Raw genomic sequence first — 15,640 nt, 5'->3', positions numbered from 1 at the left:
CATCTCAGTCTCCACTGATGCTCCTTCAAGGTGAGGCATTAACTCTTCTTTTAATCAATAATCTCCACTGCCTTCCCATAATGGTTCCTGATGCCTTCCAAGAAACGGCCTATCCGGTATGGTGGAGAGGGGCCAGAGGATGACTGAGGGTTAGTCACTGCATCATCGGGCTGCTGCTCTGTAAAGTAATGAAACGATGCTTCGTGGCGCTGCATGTGAGGATGTGACGCTGCAACACGAGGCCCTGCTCTCCGCCGGGCTGTGAGGATGCTGAGCGGAGGATGACGAAGCTGTGTGGGTACCACTTTAAAGGCGCGGATGCGGACCACGCCCTTCCTGTTCTCACCGATAGAGGGCGCTGTGGCGACATAGGCAGGCCGATCTTCAGCAGCTTTACCTCACTGCCCTTCCAGCAGCATCTCACCTTCAACCGGCCTCACGCGCAGCCACCACCGCACCGCGGAGGAAAACAAGAAACACGACAGAGACGGACAGTGGACAAGAAACCACCAAGATAAAGCCACTCGGTCATGATAATTATGTAGGGTGTCGTTTTGCGGTTTTACATCTAATTTCGCTGCCCGCCTCTGCGACACCGAGCCATCGTCCAGCTGCACACCAAGAAAACGCATCCTCTGTCAGCTCGTCCGGATAAAACCAGCCAACACCTCACAGTCCTCTCGACGCAGCAGGACGAAGTGACTGCGCTTCTCTCCTCGGTTATTTTGACGGTCAGAAAGGCCCGAGCAGCGACGGGTCGCCCGCAGCCTCAGCAGCCTCTCCTCCGCTCATCAGCATCCTCATCCTCCCTGAATCTACGCAATGGCCGATATCCCGGCGGAGTGCAACATAAAAGTGCTGTGTCGCTTTCGTCCTCTCAACCAGTCTGAGATTGTACGAGGGGACCAGTTTATCCCCAAATTCTTAGCAGACGACAGTGTCACCGTCGGGGTGAGTAAAGGGAGGCGCTTTGTTGTGCATGCAGGCCCCTCATCAATAAATCATCAGCCCCACTCCTCTGTTTGGGTGCTGGGCTGACATCATTATCGGTGCAGCGCAGGGAAATATCAAAACTTTCAACCTTAAAATCTGTTTTTTCCATAACATGACAAAGCAAAGACACACGGGTCTGTTGTTACGTGCGCAAAGCTTTTTGCACCAGCTGATGAGCTCTGCCCTGTGAAGCCTGTATGAAACCTAGCCAACACCTTGTCACCGTAAACAGACGTTATTATGGCACTCTCCTAAAGACATGGAGATGCTAACACATTTAGCTGTAAATCATTCATGGCCATATCATTATTTATAACTTCTATATTTGAACAACACTCAAGGTAAATACAGCTGTTAGATTCATTGTTTTTTTGTTGTTATTTAGCCTAATTAGCTTTAATGCTGCCATATAAGGAGGTCAGCTTACACTATATTTCTCCTGTAGTGATGGTTCAGCAGCTGCAGACCGATATGCTGCAGTCTGCATGGTGAGGGTCTTTAGATGTTGAAGTTGCGAGAAATGGGGCCTAGTGAGCTGGGTAGACCAACATATGACGATGCTGCATGTCTTGTTTACCCTGAAGTTATGGATTTTCTATGGAAATGATCTATAATTCCGTCACTTTCGGAATGTTTAATAGCCAGGGAGCATGAGTGAACACTGCCTTTTTTTAATCAGGTTTTTGTGGACCATAAAAAAAAACGTTTCTTCCAAAAAAAAAGCGGCCTTCAGTCTTATTCCATCGTTTCCAATACACATCAAATGATTTAAAGATATGTTTTGGTGCCATTTCTATCAATGTTCTACTCCAGAGTAATCTGTCTGATTCCTTTTTTTCTCCAATACTGTTATAAAGTTATATAAGGAAGGTTAGAGAGTACACAACGTCACATACAAAGATATGTTGTTGTGATAGACGTATACTGCAGAGAGGAATCATGTTCAAACTTTCTCCAGCCATGATGGAAACCTCTCGGCCTGACCTTCCTCTCTCCTCTCAGCACGATGTTGGACAGTCAGAAACTGATCCTCTAATTTCCCACAGAGTGGATCAATAATCATCCAGCGAGCTCTCTGCCTCTTCATCAGCTTCATCTGTCTGTCTGTTCATTTCTCTCTCATACTGTTTCCCTCTCTATTGTGTGGCTGCCTCTTTGACTCTCACCATTATATTTTTATTGCTCATCCATCTCCATTTCTATGTCTCTTCCTCTCTTCCTCCCTCGTCCCGGTACGGAAAGTCTCTCTCTAAATCGCCCTGTGATGGGGGCGGTCAGCAGATGAGTCAATTTGTTAATGACATTTAATATGGCTCATGTTCTGGCAGCTCACATTGTGTTGCACTGTGGCGTCTGTTTCAGATCAGGACGTTCGGGGGTCGTCACGGCTGAGTCACTCGTCTGTCTGTCACGCAGGACAGTTTGTTTTTTGGGAGGAGATGATTTATTTGGAGATGCAAAGTTTAAATGAAATAAAGCGGATGTAGTTTCTAACACATGGATATAAAACTCAAAATAGCTTCCCTTTTCCTCGGTGTGTTATCTGAGGCTGCCAGCTCCTGGATGAAATATGGCTCTGACTGTCTGGGGAGCGATCCGCTGCAGAGCTTACTGCTGATATCTCTTTCTGTTGTGTACTTACTGTTAGGAAGATTAAGCAGCGTGTTACAAACCATCCACACAGATTGAATGATCTCAGACTGGGGTGACGAAGATGTTTTGCCATGTCATAAGAAAATATACATTTGAATATCTTGAAAGGTTTTATTAAAACAATAAATAAAGTATGATATCAAGAGACAGTTCTTCAACCTTTAAGACATATTTATTTAATGTGAATAATGTTTGATTGCATGTCATCATATGGGCGCTTTTCATTTTTTTATTTAGACAAAAACAGCAACATGTTGTGTTGGTTTCATCAATATGTGTTTTACTCTGTTAAAATGAATCACCCGTTTCATATGAGTGTGTATCTCATTCTTTCTTTCACGTCCACACAGAGAACAAACATCAGTTACTGGCCACTTCACAGGGCGAACATCATTTCCCAATGACTCACTGCTGGAAAAAAGATTTGAAACCATCTTATATTAAATCATCCATCTTTGATTTAATTAAATATCCTAAGACTAGACTGAACAATCCTAACTTTTGTTCTTTTTTAAAAGTGTTGGTTGTTGTTGTTGTTGTTGTTCACAGGGGAAGTCCTATGTGTTTGATCGAGTGTTTCCAACCAACACCACCCAGGAGCAGGTCTACAACACCTGCGCCAAGCAGATTGTCAAGGGTACGGATAATTAACCACGTCAAAACATGTCACATATTTGAAATGTGTTTTGGTCTCATTTATTGTTCTGTCGTTCTCTCAGATGTTCTGGGTGGATACAATGGAACTATTTTCGCATATGGACAGACCGCCTCCGGGAAGACCCACACCATGGAGGTACAGTATTTAGAGCATTAAAGCTCAAATATTCCTACGAGTGAACCTCAAGAAGATCCAAACACTCAGATCTGGAGGGCTGAATGCTGCTAATGCTAATTGGTTTTAGTGTTTCTCCCCACTTATAAACATTTTTGGGAGTTTTAGGTCTTTGTCACAATTTTGTAGAACAATTAAATACTTTGTTTTGCTTTGCACTTTAGTTTCCCAACTTGATAAAGATTACAATTCATTTGAATGTCATTAGAAACTGTTGGAAGGCTTTTCCAATCTTTTTTTCCTTGGTTTATTTTTCATTGACTCTTTGTGGTTCTGCCAGGATAGCATTTTCTCTTTTACTGCCAAGCATCATACTGTCCTCCATTAACCTCTGACCCTTGATAACCATCACCATCCACTTCTTACCTTTATCTATGACTTCCTGTTTCAGGGCAAGCTGCACGACCCTCACCAGATGGGTATCATTCCTCGCATCGCCGAGGACATTTTCAACCACATCTTCGCCATGGATGAAAACCTGGAATTCCACATCAAGGTGCTGCTTTTTTACATAAGTTAGTTTCTTGTTTCGTCTTTTCTGTTCTCCTTTTTGTTCCTTTTATTAATCTCAAGTGTTGTGATGATTTCATGATGATTTCATGTTACCTTTCAATCTCAGCTAAATTGGATTCCCTATTTTCCTTCCAAAAGGTTTCATACTTTGAGATCTACATGGACAAAATCCGTGACCTTCTGGATGGTAAGGGCTGATGACACTTCTTGAATCACTTGCAACAGTTTTATTGATTTGTGAAATTCGAACTAAGAAAGCACTAATGTAGCTACTATTTTGTAACACTCATCAATTCAAATGTTCTCAATTTGTGTTCCAGTGACGAAGACCAACCTGTCTGTCCATGAGGATAAGAACAGGGTGCCATTTGTCAAGGTTTGTGAATATCTTTTGTATGTCACCTTTTAAGGTCTGCATCAAATTCATGGTATTCATTTAGAATCATATTCTGTCTCTCTTCTATTTTCTAATTTCCTCTCCTCTTGTTTCCTCTCCTCTCGACTCCTCTTGTCTCCTTTCCCCTAATTTCCTCTAATCTACTCTCCTTTTGTTTCCTTTGGCTTTGTCTCGTTTCCTCTCCTCTCCTTTTGTTTTCTTCTCCTCTCTCGTTTCCTCTCATCTCCCCTCCTCTAATTCCCATTTGCTTCCTCTCCTTTCATTTCCTGTCGTTTCCTCTTATCTCATCTCCTCTCTTTTCCTATTGTTTCCTCACCTCTCGTTTCCTCTCCTCAGGGATGTACTGAGCGTTTTGTCTCCAGCCCTGATGAGGTGATGGATGTGATCGACCAAGGCAAAGCTGCCCGCCATGTTGCTGTGACCAGTGAGTCTTTATTAATGTAATCTATGTGTTGCAAAGCAGGATATACGGTATGCACAGGCACATATATTCTAATTCAAGAGGGAAATCATGATTTTTCATATAAAAACATCCCAAAAGACAAATGCTTTCAGGGAAATATCTTTTAAATAACCACCTTGACAATCAAATAAGTTATCTTGTTCCTCTACCTCTGTATCAGAGGACAATGTCTCATTTATCTTGAGTGGCAGCAGTAGCACTCACAACTAGTCAGTGATGCGTGAAGCTACCGCTGCCTTCATGTAGCCTGTTATTGTGTCTTGTTATGTACTATTCTTGTTACAGCACGCTATCATTTTCAAGCTTCTTTCGTTAACAAAAAAAGAAAACAGATTCGGTCAGAGAGAGTTCACTGTAATGTGGGTTTGGAGAAAGTAACAAAGCAAAACAACATCTCTGCCTGCAGCCGTTAGTGAAATAAAGTCATTCCCAGTAACACACAGAATAAGATGGTTTCTGACGGTGCTTTATTCAGCAAACTGTCATCAGGAAGTTTATTTTTAATGTATGTTACAAAACCTTAGAAAAACAAAACAATTAAAGCTATTTGAGCCGTTATTGCTGCACTGTATTATAGCCTCCGCCGTGCTGACTCACTCCTCTGTTCAGTAATAACATATTGATAATGGCTCATATAAGAAGGTCAGATGTATGCGTAACCTTCATTGCACCATATTTCATTATAGTGTATAAAAGATGGGACCTAATTACTAATAAACACAATGATTGTACTTCATATACAATCCATAAAATGACTTTAATAGTGTAAGTGTTTGTCCTTCTATGTTTTGTCAGAATGATTCATTTGCCAAACAATTGTGCCCATTAAACTGAAAAAAACAAATAATCATACAACACTGTCATGTCTTTTAAGTGAGCAATAATAAGACATGTTTTGCATTGCATTGGAAGTATAGTAATCGGTAAAACTACCATAAGGCACATCCTTCGAGAACTACCCTTGCAGAAAACATTACAAAACAATCATTGTTTCCCGTGCTGACTCACAGGGTGAAGTGAGTAACAGATGAGCTTTGTGACTCAGTGCTCAACAGAAACCGCAAGACTGCTTCGCTGTAATAAATCTCAACCTGTGCACTTCTCCTTTGTTTCAGAGTTAATGCATTTTGTGCCTCAGTGCTTTCTTTCTTTGCCTGTCCTCACATCAGACTTTCAGTGATTAGATTGTACTCTTTTCTAGAAAGTAACTTTTACTGTCAGGCATTGCAACATCTGTGTTATAGAATTGACCCATGTGCATACAGACGAGTTTGAAGGACCCACAATATGTTATGAACATACAGTCAAAGGTTACAGTGCCAAAAACTCTAATGATGGATAAAATAACTTGAATGAGCATTACATAGGTCATTTTGTATTGCTGTTTACCACAAATATCCTAGATATCAACACAGCATGTTGTGGACCACATTCTAATCATCTGGTACATCTCATTCATCTTGTTCTATCAGTAGGAAATGTTGCGCGTTCCTGCTTCTCTGTGTGACGCCTTCATCTCCATAAAACTGAATCATTGCTGTGATAATGATGACATAAATATAATAGGCCAATGTGTGCATTTATAATGAGGAGCGGCAGAAATGTTATATAAACTGTAAAAATAAAGTATGCACTTCGGGACTATGATATCTCCAGTCAAAGCTTTGTAATAGAGGGTGATGTCCTCTACATAGCTGTTTGTATATGATGTAAGCTGAACAATGTTTCTAACAAACATGATCAGATAGTTGAGTTCAACAGAGTTCAGTACATTTAGAAACAGGCTGGGCTCAGATTGGCTGTCAGCATTCTGCATGGTGCTACTAAAAGATGAAAGCCCAGGTTGCTGGTCTAGACGAGGCTGCTATTAAAGAACATGGTTGTTGTAAACCATCCGTCCATTGAGCAGCGCTACGAGCCGTCTCTTCCCAGACAGGCCAATAAAAAGTGTCCCACCCAACTTCTTCAGACTGAGCTACAGCCTGTGCTTTGGCAGAACCGCTATAAATATTCATTTCTGCCTGTGTGTTAAGAGTTTAAATAAACAGCATTATATAATGATGTTGTAACAGGCAAAGACAGTATGAGCTTGATTGTGTGAGGTTTGGATGTAATAACATGTTTGAGAGATGATAAGAACCAAGAGAAATTGCATTCAATGTGACCATATGAATCAATTTGATCTCTTAAAAAAAAAAAAAGTGCTTATATGTTAACAAATACATCCTACTAAAATGTAGCTTTGAAGATCGACTGACTGTAAGCAGCACGATCGGATTTGCTCAATGCTGCATTCAGGAGCCTCTTCCCTGCTTCCTGGTTGACGCCTGCTGACTCACTGTGCTGCGGAGCTGTGAGGAGAGCAGGCTAATGGACCACACTGAGCTCTGCCTCAGATATCATCTGTAGAGAAACCTGAGCCTCCTGTCGTCTGTCGGACGGACAGAGGTTAGATCAGCGCTGCTCGCTATCTGCTCTCTGAGAACAAGATATCATTTTGCTGCAGTAATGCTTTTTCCAATTGACAAAAAGACATGGGAGATCTTAAATACACACATATTTCTTCAATATAATAGCTTCCCTTAATACTGAGGGTAATGTGATTTATAAAACAATGAACGCAACATCAGAAGCTCAAAGACTGCAAGGGAATCCTCCTCGTCTTTCGTTTCCCTGACTCTTCTGTCTCTTCTGTCTGCGCAGACATGAACGAGCACAGCTCTCGCAGCCACAGCATCTTCCTGATCAACATCAAGCAGGAGCACGTGGAGACTGAGCAGAAACTGTGTGGAAAACTCTACCTGGTGGATCTGGCTGGAAGTGAGAAGGTAGGAGACCCTCTTTTTTAAACATCTCCACACCTGCAATTGAGCTCCTTCAAATGAATCTCTTTCTCTCATGTTTGACTTCACGCTTTTCTTTATTCCAGGTCAGTAAGACCGGCGCTGCAGGAGCCGTCCTGGACGAGGCTAAAAACATCAACAAGTCTCTCTCTGCTCTGGGAAATGTCATCTCTGCTTTGGCTGAGGGCACGGTGAGCTATCCTCTCCCTACTAACCTCTTTTTATACAGACAGTAGAGGAACAGCTGAGACTGTGCGAAACACAGATATGGATTCAAGGAAATCAGCTAAATAGTGGTAAAGTGGTCTTGTCTTGGTACACTGTTTGTGAGTGTTGTGCCAAATGTGAGATAAGTAAGAAGCTGTCATTTCTCTTCCTTTATGTTAAGTGAAAAACACATCTACCTTATCGACAACTGAAGCTTTTCTTACTGTAGAATTCTGGGATTTTAAATACAATGGTTAATTGACGTGTGTGCAACTGGAAGGGTCCTGTTTACCTCCAAGTTCGTATACTGTAGCAAATAACCCTCCTCCCTCATTTATATAATTCATGAACGATAGCTGTCGATAGTTGATGAAGTGCATCCTCCCCAGAACCTGCACCTTTTTTTTGTTTCTGCCAATTGGCTGTCAAATGCCAACATTGTCCCTTCCAATTATAAGATTAGATGGATGCGGCATTTTTATTCTGACACTGTGGACTGCAGTTTCTAAACCTATTATAATCTAAAATAGAGAAACAGGGAAGTGTACATTTATGATGAATATGATCGTCTGATGAATTAGTGTCAAAATCCAAAATCACGAATGAAATAAAACCTACCTCCAGCATTATTTCATTCTTTTGGTTCCAAATTGTCTTGTGTTTCGGATCTTTTTTCTTCTCCTTTCCATCTGAATCTCTCTTATTCTCCTCTCAACATCCCCCCCCTCCTTCTCTCCCCTGCAGAAAACTCACGTGCCGTACCGTGACAGCAAGATGACCCGCATCCTGCAGGACTCCCTGGGTGGGAACTGTCGCACCACCATGTTCATCTGCTGCTCGCCCTCCAGCTACAACGACGCCGAGACCAAGTCCACTCTGATGTTTGGACAACGGTAGATACATTTGTGTGATACAGTCAATGCATCTTTGGAAAGAAAAAACTCTTTTTAAACTACTTCTGCATGGACCAAGAAACCCAACACAATATGATTACTGCTTTCTCACATGGTGCCACAATGAACAAGGAACAAACTCATACAAATGTTCTTGAAATGCACAACGCTGACCTAATTTGGTCCTGACCTATTCAAATGCAAACATGGCAGAGGTAGTTGGACCCAAACTGATTATATGTACTTCTCTGAAGGAAGCCAACGATTCATATTGGGCATGACCTAAAATCCAAACAAGGCAGATGCCGCTTACGGATGAATTTCGAGCAAAAGATTCTGTACAATTGTTATTTAACACATTATTATTTTAATTTTTTAACAAACTGTCTTTGTTTTCCTCCGTCACAGTGCCAAGACCATCAGGAACACCGCCTCCATCAACCTGGAGCTGACGGCGGAGCAGTGGAAGAAGAAGTTCGAGAAGGAGAAGGAGAAGAACAAGACTCTGAAGGAAACCGTCCTGAGGCTGGAGACTGAGCTCAACCGCTGGAGAAACGGTGAGGCACATCAGCTGTATTTTGACTTTAGACAAACGTCAGCTGACATTATATAAAAGAACGGCCTCCTCCTGATGTATGTGTTTCTCTGACCTATTTGTCCCTTCCCCCTGCCCCTCAGGAGAGGAAGTACCTGAGACGGAGCAGACCACGGCAGACGTGGTGACCCGTTTCGAGACCATCGAGGAGCGTCCCGTTTTAGACAACGACACCTCCTCCATTGTGGTCCGTATTTCTGAGGAGGAGCGGCAGAAATACGAGGAGGAGATCCGCAAGCTCTACAAGCAGCTGGATGACAAGGTCCGAACATAAAAACATGAACACACTAACTACACACACACTTTCTGCAAGCAAAAACATAATCAGGTTTGCTTTACTTGAATTCTACCTCTATAGCACCTTATCGAATCAAGCATCTAGATCTGATAATGCCAGGATTAAAATAGTTTTAAATGGATGTCATTGAAGACATTAACAGACATCAAAACAGTTGTTCAGTGCCAAGAAAAAGTGTAGCTTTTGAAAAACAATATCATATTTTTGCAGGATGATGACATCAACCTGCAGTGCCAGTTTGTGGAGAAACTGAAGCAGCAGATGATGGACCAGGATGAGGTCAGTATACATCAACTCACACTGTATACACACACAGACTATGTTTGACTTATACGTTCAAAATGTAAGCTTAAAATAAACCTCCAGACTTTCAAAAGCCCTTAAATGATTAAAGACTAAACAAACTATTAACTGAAGGTTCCCCTGACCCCTCTTTCCTTCCCTCCTTCCAGCTCCTGGCATCCTCTAAAGGCGATGGGGACAAGGTCCAGGCTGAACTCAGCAGGTTGCAGGTGGAGAGCGACTGCGCCAAGGCGGAGGTGAAGGAGGTGCTGCAGGCTCTGGAGGAGCTGGCCATCAACTACGACCACAAGAGCCAGGAGGTGGAGGAGAAAGGCCGGCAGAACCAGCAGCTGGCCGACCAGCTGTCCCAGAAAATGGTAGGTTTTGAAGAGGAATGATGTGGATACGGAGATGCTTGCTTGCTGCACCTGAAATGGAGGAAAGTGTTATTGTAGTACATTCAATTTCGGGACTCCGAAAAAAAGCTAGATGTTTGCAATGTTATACTATTTTACTCATGGTTGATTGTCATTTCTTCTCAGTCTATGTGGCTCCTGATCATTATAATTGGCCATATCCGATTGATGAAATCTTGCAAAAGTAATTCTTCCAGAAAGCCTGCTCAGGTTTTAGATATTCTCCCAAAATCACTCCATCACCCAGTTAGTGTGAAGTTTGTGGAGTAACTAAACTCATACATAATCTAAATACAAGTGGATCTATTTCTTGTATGGTGTTTTGGTGCTTCACTGATCCTCTCTTCCTCTTGGCAACAGGCCAGTCTGATGGAGCTGGAGGCAGAGCTGTCTCGTATGCAGGAGGTGAGCGGGCAGCAGAGGAAGCGCATCGCTGACGTCCTCAATGGTCTGATGAGGGACCTCAGCGAGTTCAGCAACATCGTGGGCAACGGGGAGATCAAGCTGGTGAGTTCCACCTAAGTTTAGGAAATGAGACAACAATTTGAACCTCGCTTTATCCAATGTTCACATTTCTATTCCAGGAATATTTGTGCATATAAAACAATACCTCATTTTGATGTTATCAATCAAAAGAACTATGCAAAGTGCTTTACAAAAATAAAAGACATTAAGAGCATTCTGAAATAGTGCAGCAGAAACACATTATAAAATGACATTTAAAAACAGTAATTAAAAAGCATTAAACATAAAACATACATTCTTTAAGACTCCCAGGATCGAGGGCTTTCAACCTATTTTCGATTCACAGAATCAGGATTCTAACCCTATAAAAATATTTGTATTAACATACAAAAATGCTCATACACTGAAGCCACTCTTTACAACACTTAATAGAGTGTTGTTTTTGTTATTTTTTTTAATTCCTGTTTTTCCTTACTGGAGAAAATAATGAAATGTTTTCTCCGATCCTCAGCCGGTGGAGATTAGCGGTGCGATCGAGGAGGAGTTCACGGTGGCTCGCCTCTACATCAGCAAGATCAAGTCGGAGGTGAAGAGCATGGTGAAGCGCTGCCGCCAGCTGGAGAACATGCAGCTGGAGTGCCACCGCAAGATGGAGGAGACCGGGAGGGAGCTCTCCTCCTGCCAGCTCCTCATCTCTCAGGTGAGCCATGGAGAGGAGAAGGAGTTTATGAAAGGCCGCATGAAGTAATCATGTATTGCATTATGTCATGGCTTGGTTTTATAATCTTTTATAACTCTCTGTGTTTATATTTGTCCAGCATGAGGCTAAGATCCGCTCTCTGACGGAGTACATGCAGAGCGTGGAGCAGAAGAAGAGGCTGCTGGAGGAGAGCCACGACTCCCTGAGCGAGGAGCTGGCCAAGCTGCAAGACCAGGGTAACATGTGTCCACTTACGCAGACATATTGTACTGAAATACAGAATAGGTTATCCTCTTGTTTACATTTCTCAGTGATTTCCCTGGAAGTGTTAATGGGTTGTTGCTCTGTGGTGAAGGCTTTCTTTCTATTTGTGTTCTACTAGATAACTCCATGTTTGAGGAAAAGGAAGCAGAGAAGGGTGAGATTGAGGATGGAAATGTGAAGGTAAGAAATCTCTACATCCAGCCTTAAAACTAGCTAACTGATGAAAAGAAAAGAACAATTCCTACACGACCTGTCACACCAGAGTCTCTCTGTATGATGCTACATGATCTGACCCCTCATATTGTCTTTGTTGCACGATGGCCTCGTCAAACCAATGTGCTCCAAAGAATACGTTCAAACAGATTATATTTACTTTATTTTATAGTTCCTCCTGCTGAAGTCAGTATCTGTAATGTGTTTGCTCTTCACCTTCCAGAAGGTTCCTCGTCAGCAGAGCGAGTCTCACCGTGGCGTCCACCACAAGCAGCTGGCCCGCCTGCGGGATGAGATCAACGAGAAGCAGAGGATCATCGACGAGCTCACCGAGTCAGTGACCACCTCAGATATTTATATTTACACATAGATACATATGTGACAATCGCTTATTACTAATCGTTATATGCTACAGTACTATTATTATTCGCTACATATCATAAATCTTTCTAGTCTGCATGCAAACAATTATACAAACTAATAATCAGGTTTTGCTGTTGTTTCACACCTCCAGCCGCAACTCCAAGCTGGAGCTGGAGCTGGCTCAGGTTCGCGCTGACTTTGAACGCCTCAAGTGTCAGGACAACACCAAGAGCGAGCGCCTGGAGGAGCTCTCGTAAGTGTCTGGGACTTTCTCACACTTTTCTATTTCTTTTCTAACACTTTTATCATTGAAACTTCAAGAAATATAACCATAGGAATAAACATACGATAAATAACTATATCAAAATAGACAAGACAATGAAAACACGATACATAATAAGTAGGGATGCACCGAATATTCGGCCACCGAAAATTATCGGCCGAAAATGGTTAAAAAGGCCCTTTCGGCTTTTGGCCGAAAGGGTTTTAGCACCGAAAAAATATCACCGAATGTCAGAACAGGCTTACGTTGGTAATCTAACGTGTTGTTGTGATGACGTAATAAAGACGCGGCGACCATGCTCGCGGTTGGCTCACAGGGGGGGGGGAACATTGACCTTTGTCATCGAGATTGCCCTGAGCCTTTAACAAATCGTATTAAATAATCTGATGACAGACTGTAAACAGAATAGCTGAAATTTTAACAAACTAAATAACTCAGTTACCTCTAATCATTAACCCATGTTTGCATCATGTAGTTAACTCCGTGTGTTGCTGCTAGCATACATAACACCTGACGTGGAAACGTTACTCGTGGATGGGGCTACAGAGCTGCTAGAAAGACGGTCGAACCCGGTACATTCCTCCGTCTGCATGCGGTGCACTTTTGCTAAATGTTTAGACAAATTGCTCGTGCTTACATGCTAAACTCTTATTGCACTTATGGTAACAAGTATTCTCCACATCGAGACGGGTAAAGTTTAACCACACCTCGGAGCGCGTTCTCTCCGCCATCTCCGCAGTGTGCTCCACTGCATGTAGCAGCTGCGTGTGTGTAAACTGCCCCGCCCCCTCGCACACAGACGGGGGAGAGAGATCTCGTCTGATCGAAAACACATCATAGACGCATTTGTTGTCTTTGCATATTAGAAACGAGTTGGCGACACTAAGACTGCGATATAATGTTTTTTAGCAATAATACATGACATATATAAATGTACTGTATGCATTCAAAAGTGCTGAATAAATGTTTTATGGACCCATAATAGTGATTATTATTTAAGTTAAGTTTTGCCATAATCATGTCTATTTCCATAATCAGGTAGCTGAACAACATTGGTAAAAAATGTATACATTATATATATATATTTCTATTAATCATTTTCGGCCTTTCGGCATTCGGTTTTCGGCCAACTGTTTCCTATTTTCGGTATCGGTTTCGGCCAAGAATTTCCCATTCGGTGCACCCCTAATAATAAGAATACAATAAGAAATTAAATAGATGGAAAACAATACATTTCATTATAATAAAGTTAATTAAGTACATTTTGTAAACACCAATATCCGACTTCATCCGGACATACAGTCAACATAAAGAACACTTTCTCACACTTGACATCCCAGTGTGCTTGAAACAGAGTGTGGAGATCGTTATGTGTGATGAGTCAGCACATGGTGGACGTTTCTGTTCATTATTATTTAAAAGAAAAACAGTCCACTCTCCCTTCTCTCAAACTCCACCAGAGGGCGCTCAAGACAACAAAAAGATATTGGAATATGCTGAAGGAGTTTTTGTCCTATTTGTAATATTTATTTTACTGTCTCTGTCAGATTCCTGCACGAGCGTCATGAGCAGACCAAACAGGACTTAAAAGGTCTGGAGGAGACCGTCGTGAGTAAAATTGACATCACTATCTGTCAGAGACATTGTCCCTCGTTGTGTCTCTGTCTTATTTGCATACTGTTTGCTTACATCAAGAGCTGTCATACTAACATCCTGTTCATCTGTCCTCCAGGCCCGTGAGCTCCAGACCCTCCACAACCTCCGAAAGCTGTTTGTTCAAGACCTCACGTCGAGGGTTAAAAGAGTAAGAAGCTGAAGGCTCGCAAGAGAGGACAGTGACTCACGAAGTGTTGTTTTCATGTCTAGGAATCTGTGACCTGAATACTGACTGATATACCTCAGGAGGAATAGCAGCAATATCCTTTATTTCCCTAATCCCTTAACATTTCCTTTTTGTGTAGAACAGTGGATTAAAGACCCTAAATGTAAACATGCACAATACTGGATGAATAGCTGTTGATTGTTGTTTGGTACATTTGACTGTCACATGATTCAATCAGATAATGCCCCTGGATAACAGAAACCCTCTTTCCTCCACCTTGGTTTCTTTATATTTGCTCATCTTCGTGCTTCCTCTTCCTCTCTGCAGAGTTCCGAAATGGAGCCTGATGATAGTGGGGGGTCTTGCACCCAGAAGCAGAAGATTTCCTTTCTTGAAAATAACCTGGACCAACTTACAAAGGTTCACAAACAGGTAAGAAACACAAAGAGAGGATGAGAGGGGTTTTAGTGGTGCAAACACAACCGGCAGTCTGCATTATATTAGACTGGGAGAGAGTATTTTCAATTCAAGAGAAACATCCATTTTGGGGATTATTTCACAACTATCTGCACACCAAGGATCCCACAAAAAGATGTATTGCTGTTTTCAAGATACTTTGTAAAGTACGATAAGTTACATATGTAAAACAAACAAATCATGTGTGATGTAAGAAAAGTGTGCTCTCTGATCTCACTTGTTGCTTTACAGAGTTGACTAATCTATCAATTGCATCATATTGCTGTAATTGCATGGCTTGTTGTGGGTTTGTACTTACATTCATTTTAAGTAAGAATTCAATTTCAGTTCCTAAACGTGTAAGTGTCATACTTGGCTACACCCTTTCACTCCTTGCACTTCCTCTGGTTTTTCATTTGATAGTTTATGATTTCTATCCAATATTCCGCCCTGTGTCACGTCTCTCTCTTCCTCCAGCTGGTACGTGACAATGCAGATCTGCGCTGTGAGCTTCCAAAGCTGGAGAAACGTCTTCGGTCTACTGCTGAGAGAGTTAAGGCCCTGGAGACTGCACTGAGGGACGCCAAGGAGGGCGCCATGATGGACCGCCGCCGCTACCAGCAGGAGGTCGACCGCATCAAGGACGCCATGAGGGCCAAGAGCGCTCAGAGGCGCCCCCATGCAGCACA

The 15,640-nt window shown here is 42.2% G+C and overlaps 1 protein-coding gene across 4 annotated transcripts in view; it reads left to right on the top strand.

The window, feature by feature from the left end:
- The first annotated feature begins 356 nt into the window (after positions 1-356).
- Positions 357-15,640, top strand: part of kif5aa (kinesin family member 5A, a) — a 19,746-nt gene continuing 4,462 nt past the window's right edge. For 2 of the 4 annotated variants that reach the window (XM_034209195.1, XM_034209194.1), the window contains exons 1-24: positions 358-951; positions 3,196-3,283; positions 3,366-3,439; positions 3,870-3,974; positions 4,130-4,178; positions 4,312-4,367; positions 4,725-4,812; positions 7,555-7,679; positions 7,781-7,885; positions 8,646-8,794; positions 9,203-9,351; positions 9,473-9,651; positions 9,898-9,966; positions 10,140-10,346; positions 10,746-10,892; positions 11,362-11,550; positions 11,669-11,786; positions 11,933-11,994; positions 12,251-12,360; positions 12,542-12,643; positions 14,221-14,281; positions 14,406-14,477; positions 14,823-14,927; positions 15,429-15,640. The exon at positions 15,429-15,640 is cut by the window's right edge and continues 5 nt beyond it. In XM_034209195.1, coding sequence (XP_034065086.1) covers positions 823-951; positions 3,196-3,283; positions 3,366-3,439; positions 3,870-3,974; positions 4,130-4,178; positions 4,312-4,367; positions 4,725-4,812; positions 7,555-7,679; positions 7,781-7,885; positions 8,646-8,794; positions 9,203-9,351; positions 9,473-9,651; positions 9,898-9,966; positions 10,140-10,346; positions 10,746-10,892; positions 11,362-11,550; positions 11,669-11,786; positions 11,933-11,994; positions 12,251-12,360; positions 12,542-12,643; positions 14,221-14,281; positions 14,406-14,477; positions 14,823-14,927; positions 15,429-15,640 — 2,750 coding nt within the window. In that variant the 5' untranslated portion in view covers positions 358-822. Of the gene's footprint in view, positions 952-3,195; positions 3,284-3,365; positions 3,440-3,869; positions 3,975-4,129; positions 4,179-4,311; positions 4,368-4,724; positions 4,813-7,554; positions 7,680-7,780; positions 7,886-8,645; positions 8,795-9,202; positions 9,352-9,472; positions 9,652-9,897; positions 9,967-10,139; positions 10,347-10,745; positions 10,893-11,361; positions 11,551-11,668; positions 11,787-11,932; positions 11,995-12,250; positions 12,361-12,541; positions 12,644-14,220; positions 14,282-14,405; positions 14,478-14,822; positions 14,928-15,428 lie in introns of all 4 variants that reach the window. The other 2 variants (XM_034209196.1, XM_034209193.1) reach the window with 2 other exon arrangements.

This window comes from Gymnodraco acuticeps, unplaced genomic scaffold (assembly GCF_902827175.1).
Source record: "Gymnodraco acuticeps unplaced genomic scaffold, fGymAcu1.1, whole genome shotgun sequence".
NCBI lineage: Eukaryota > Metazoa > Chordata > Actinopteri > Perciformes > Bathydraconidae > Gymnodraco > Gymnodraco acuticeps.
The sequence above is the reverse complement of the archived record's forward strand: the minus strand, read 5'-3'. Positions and strand labels throughout refer to the sequence as shown.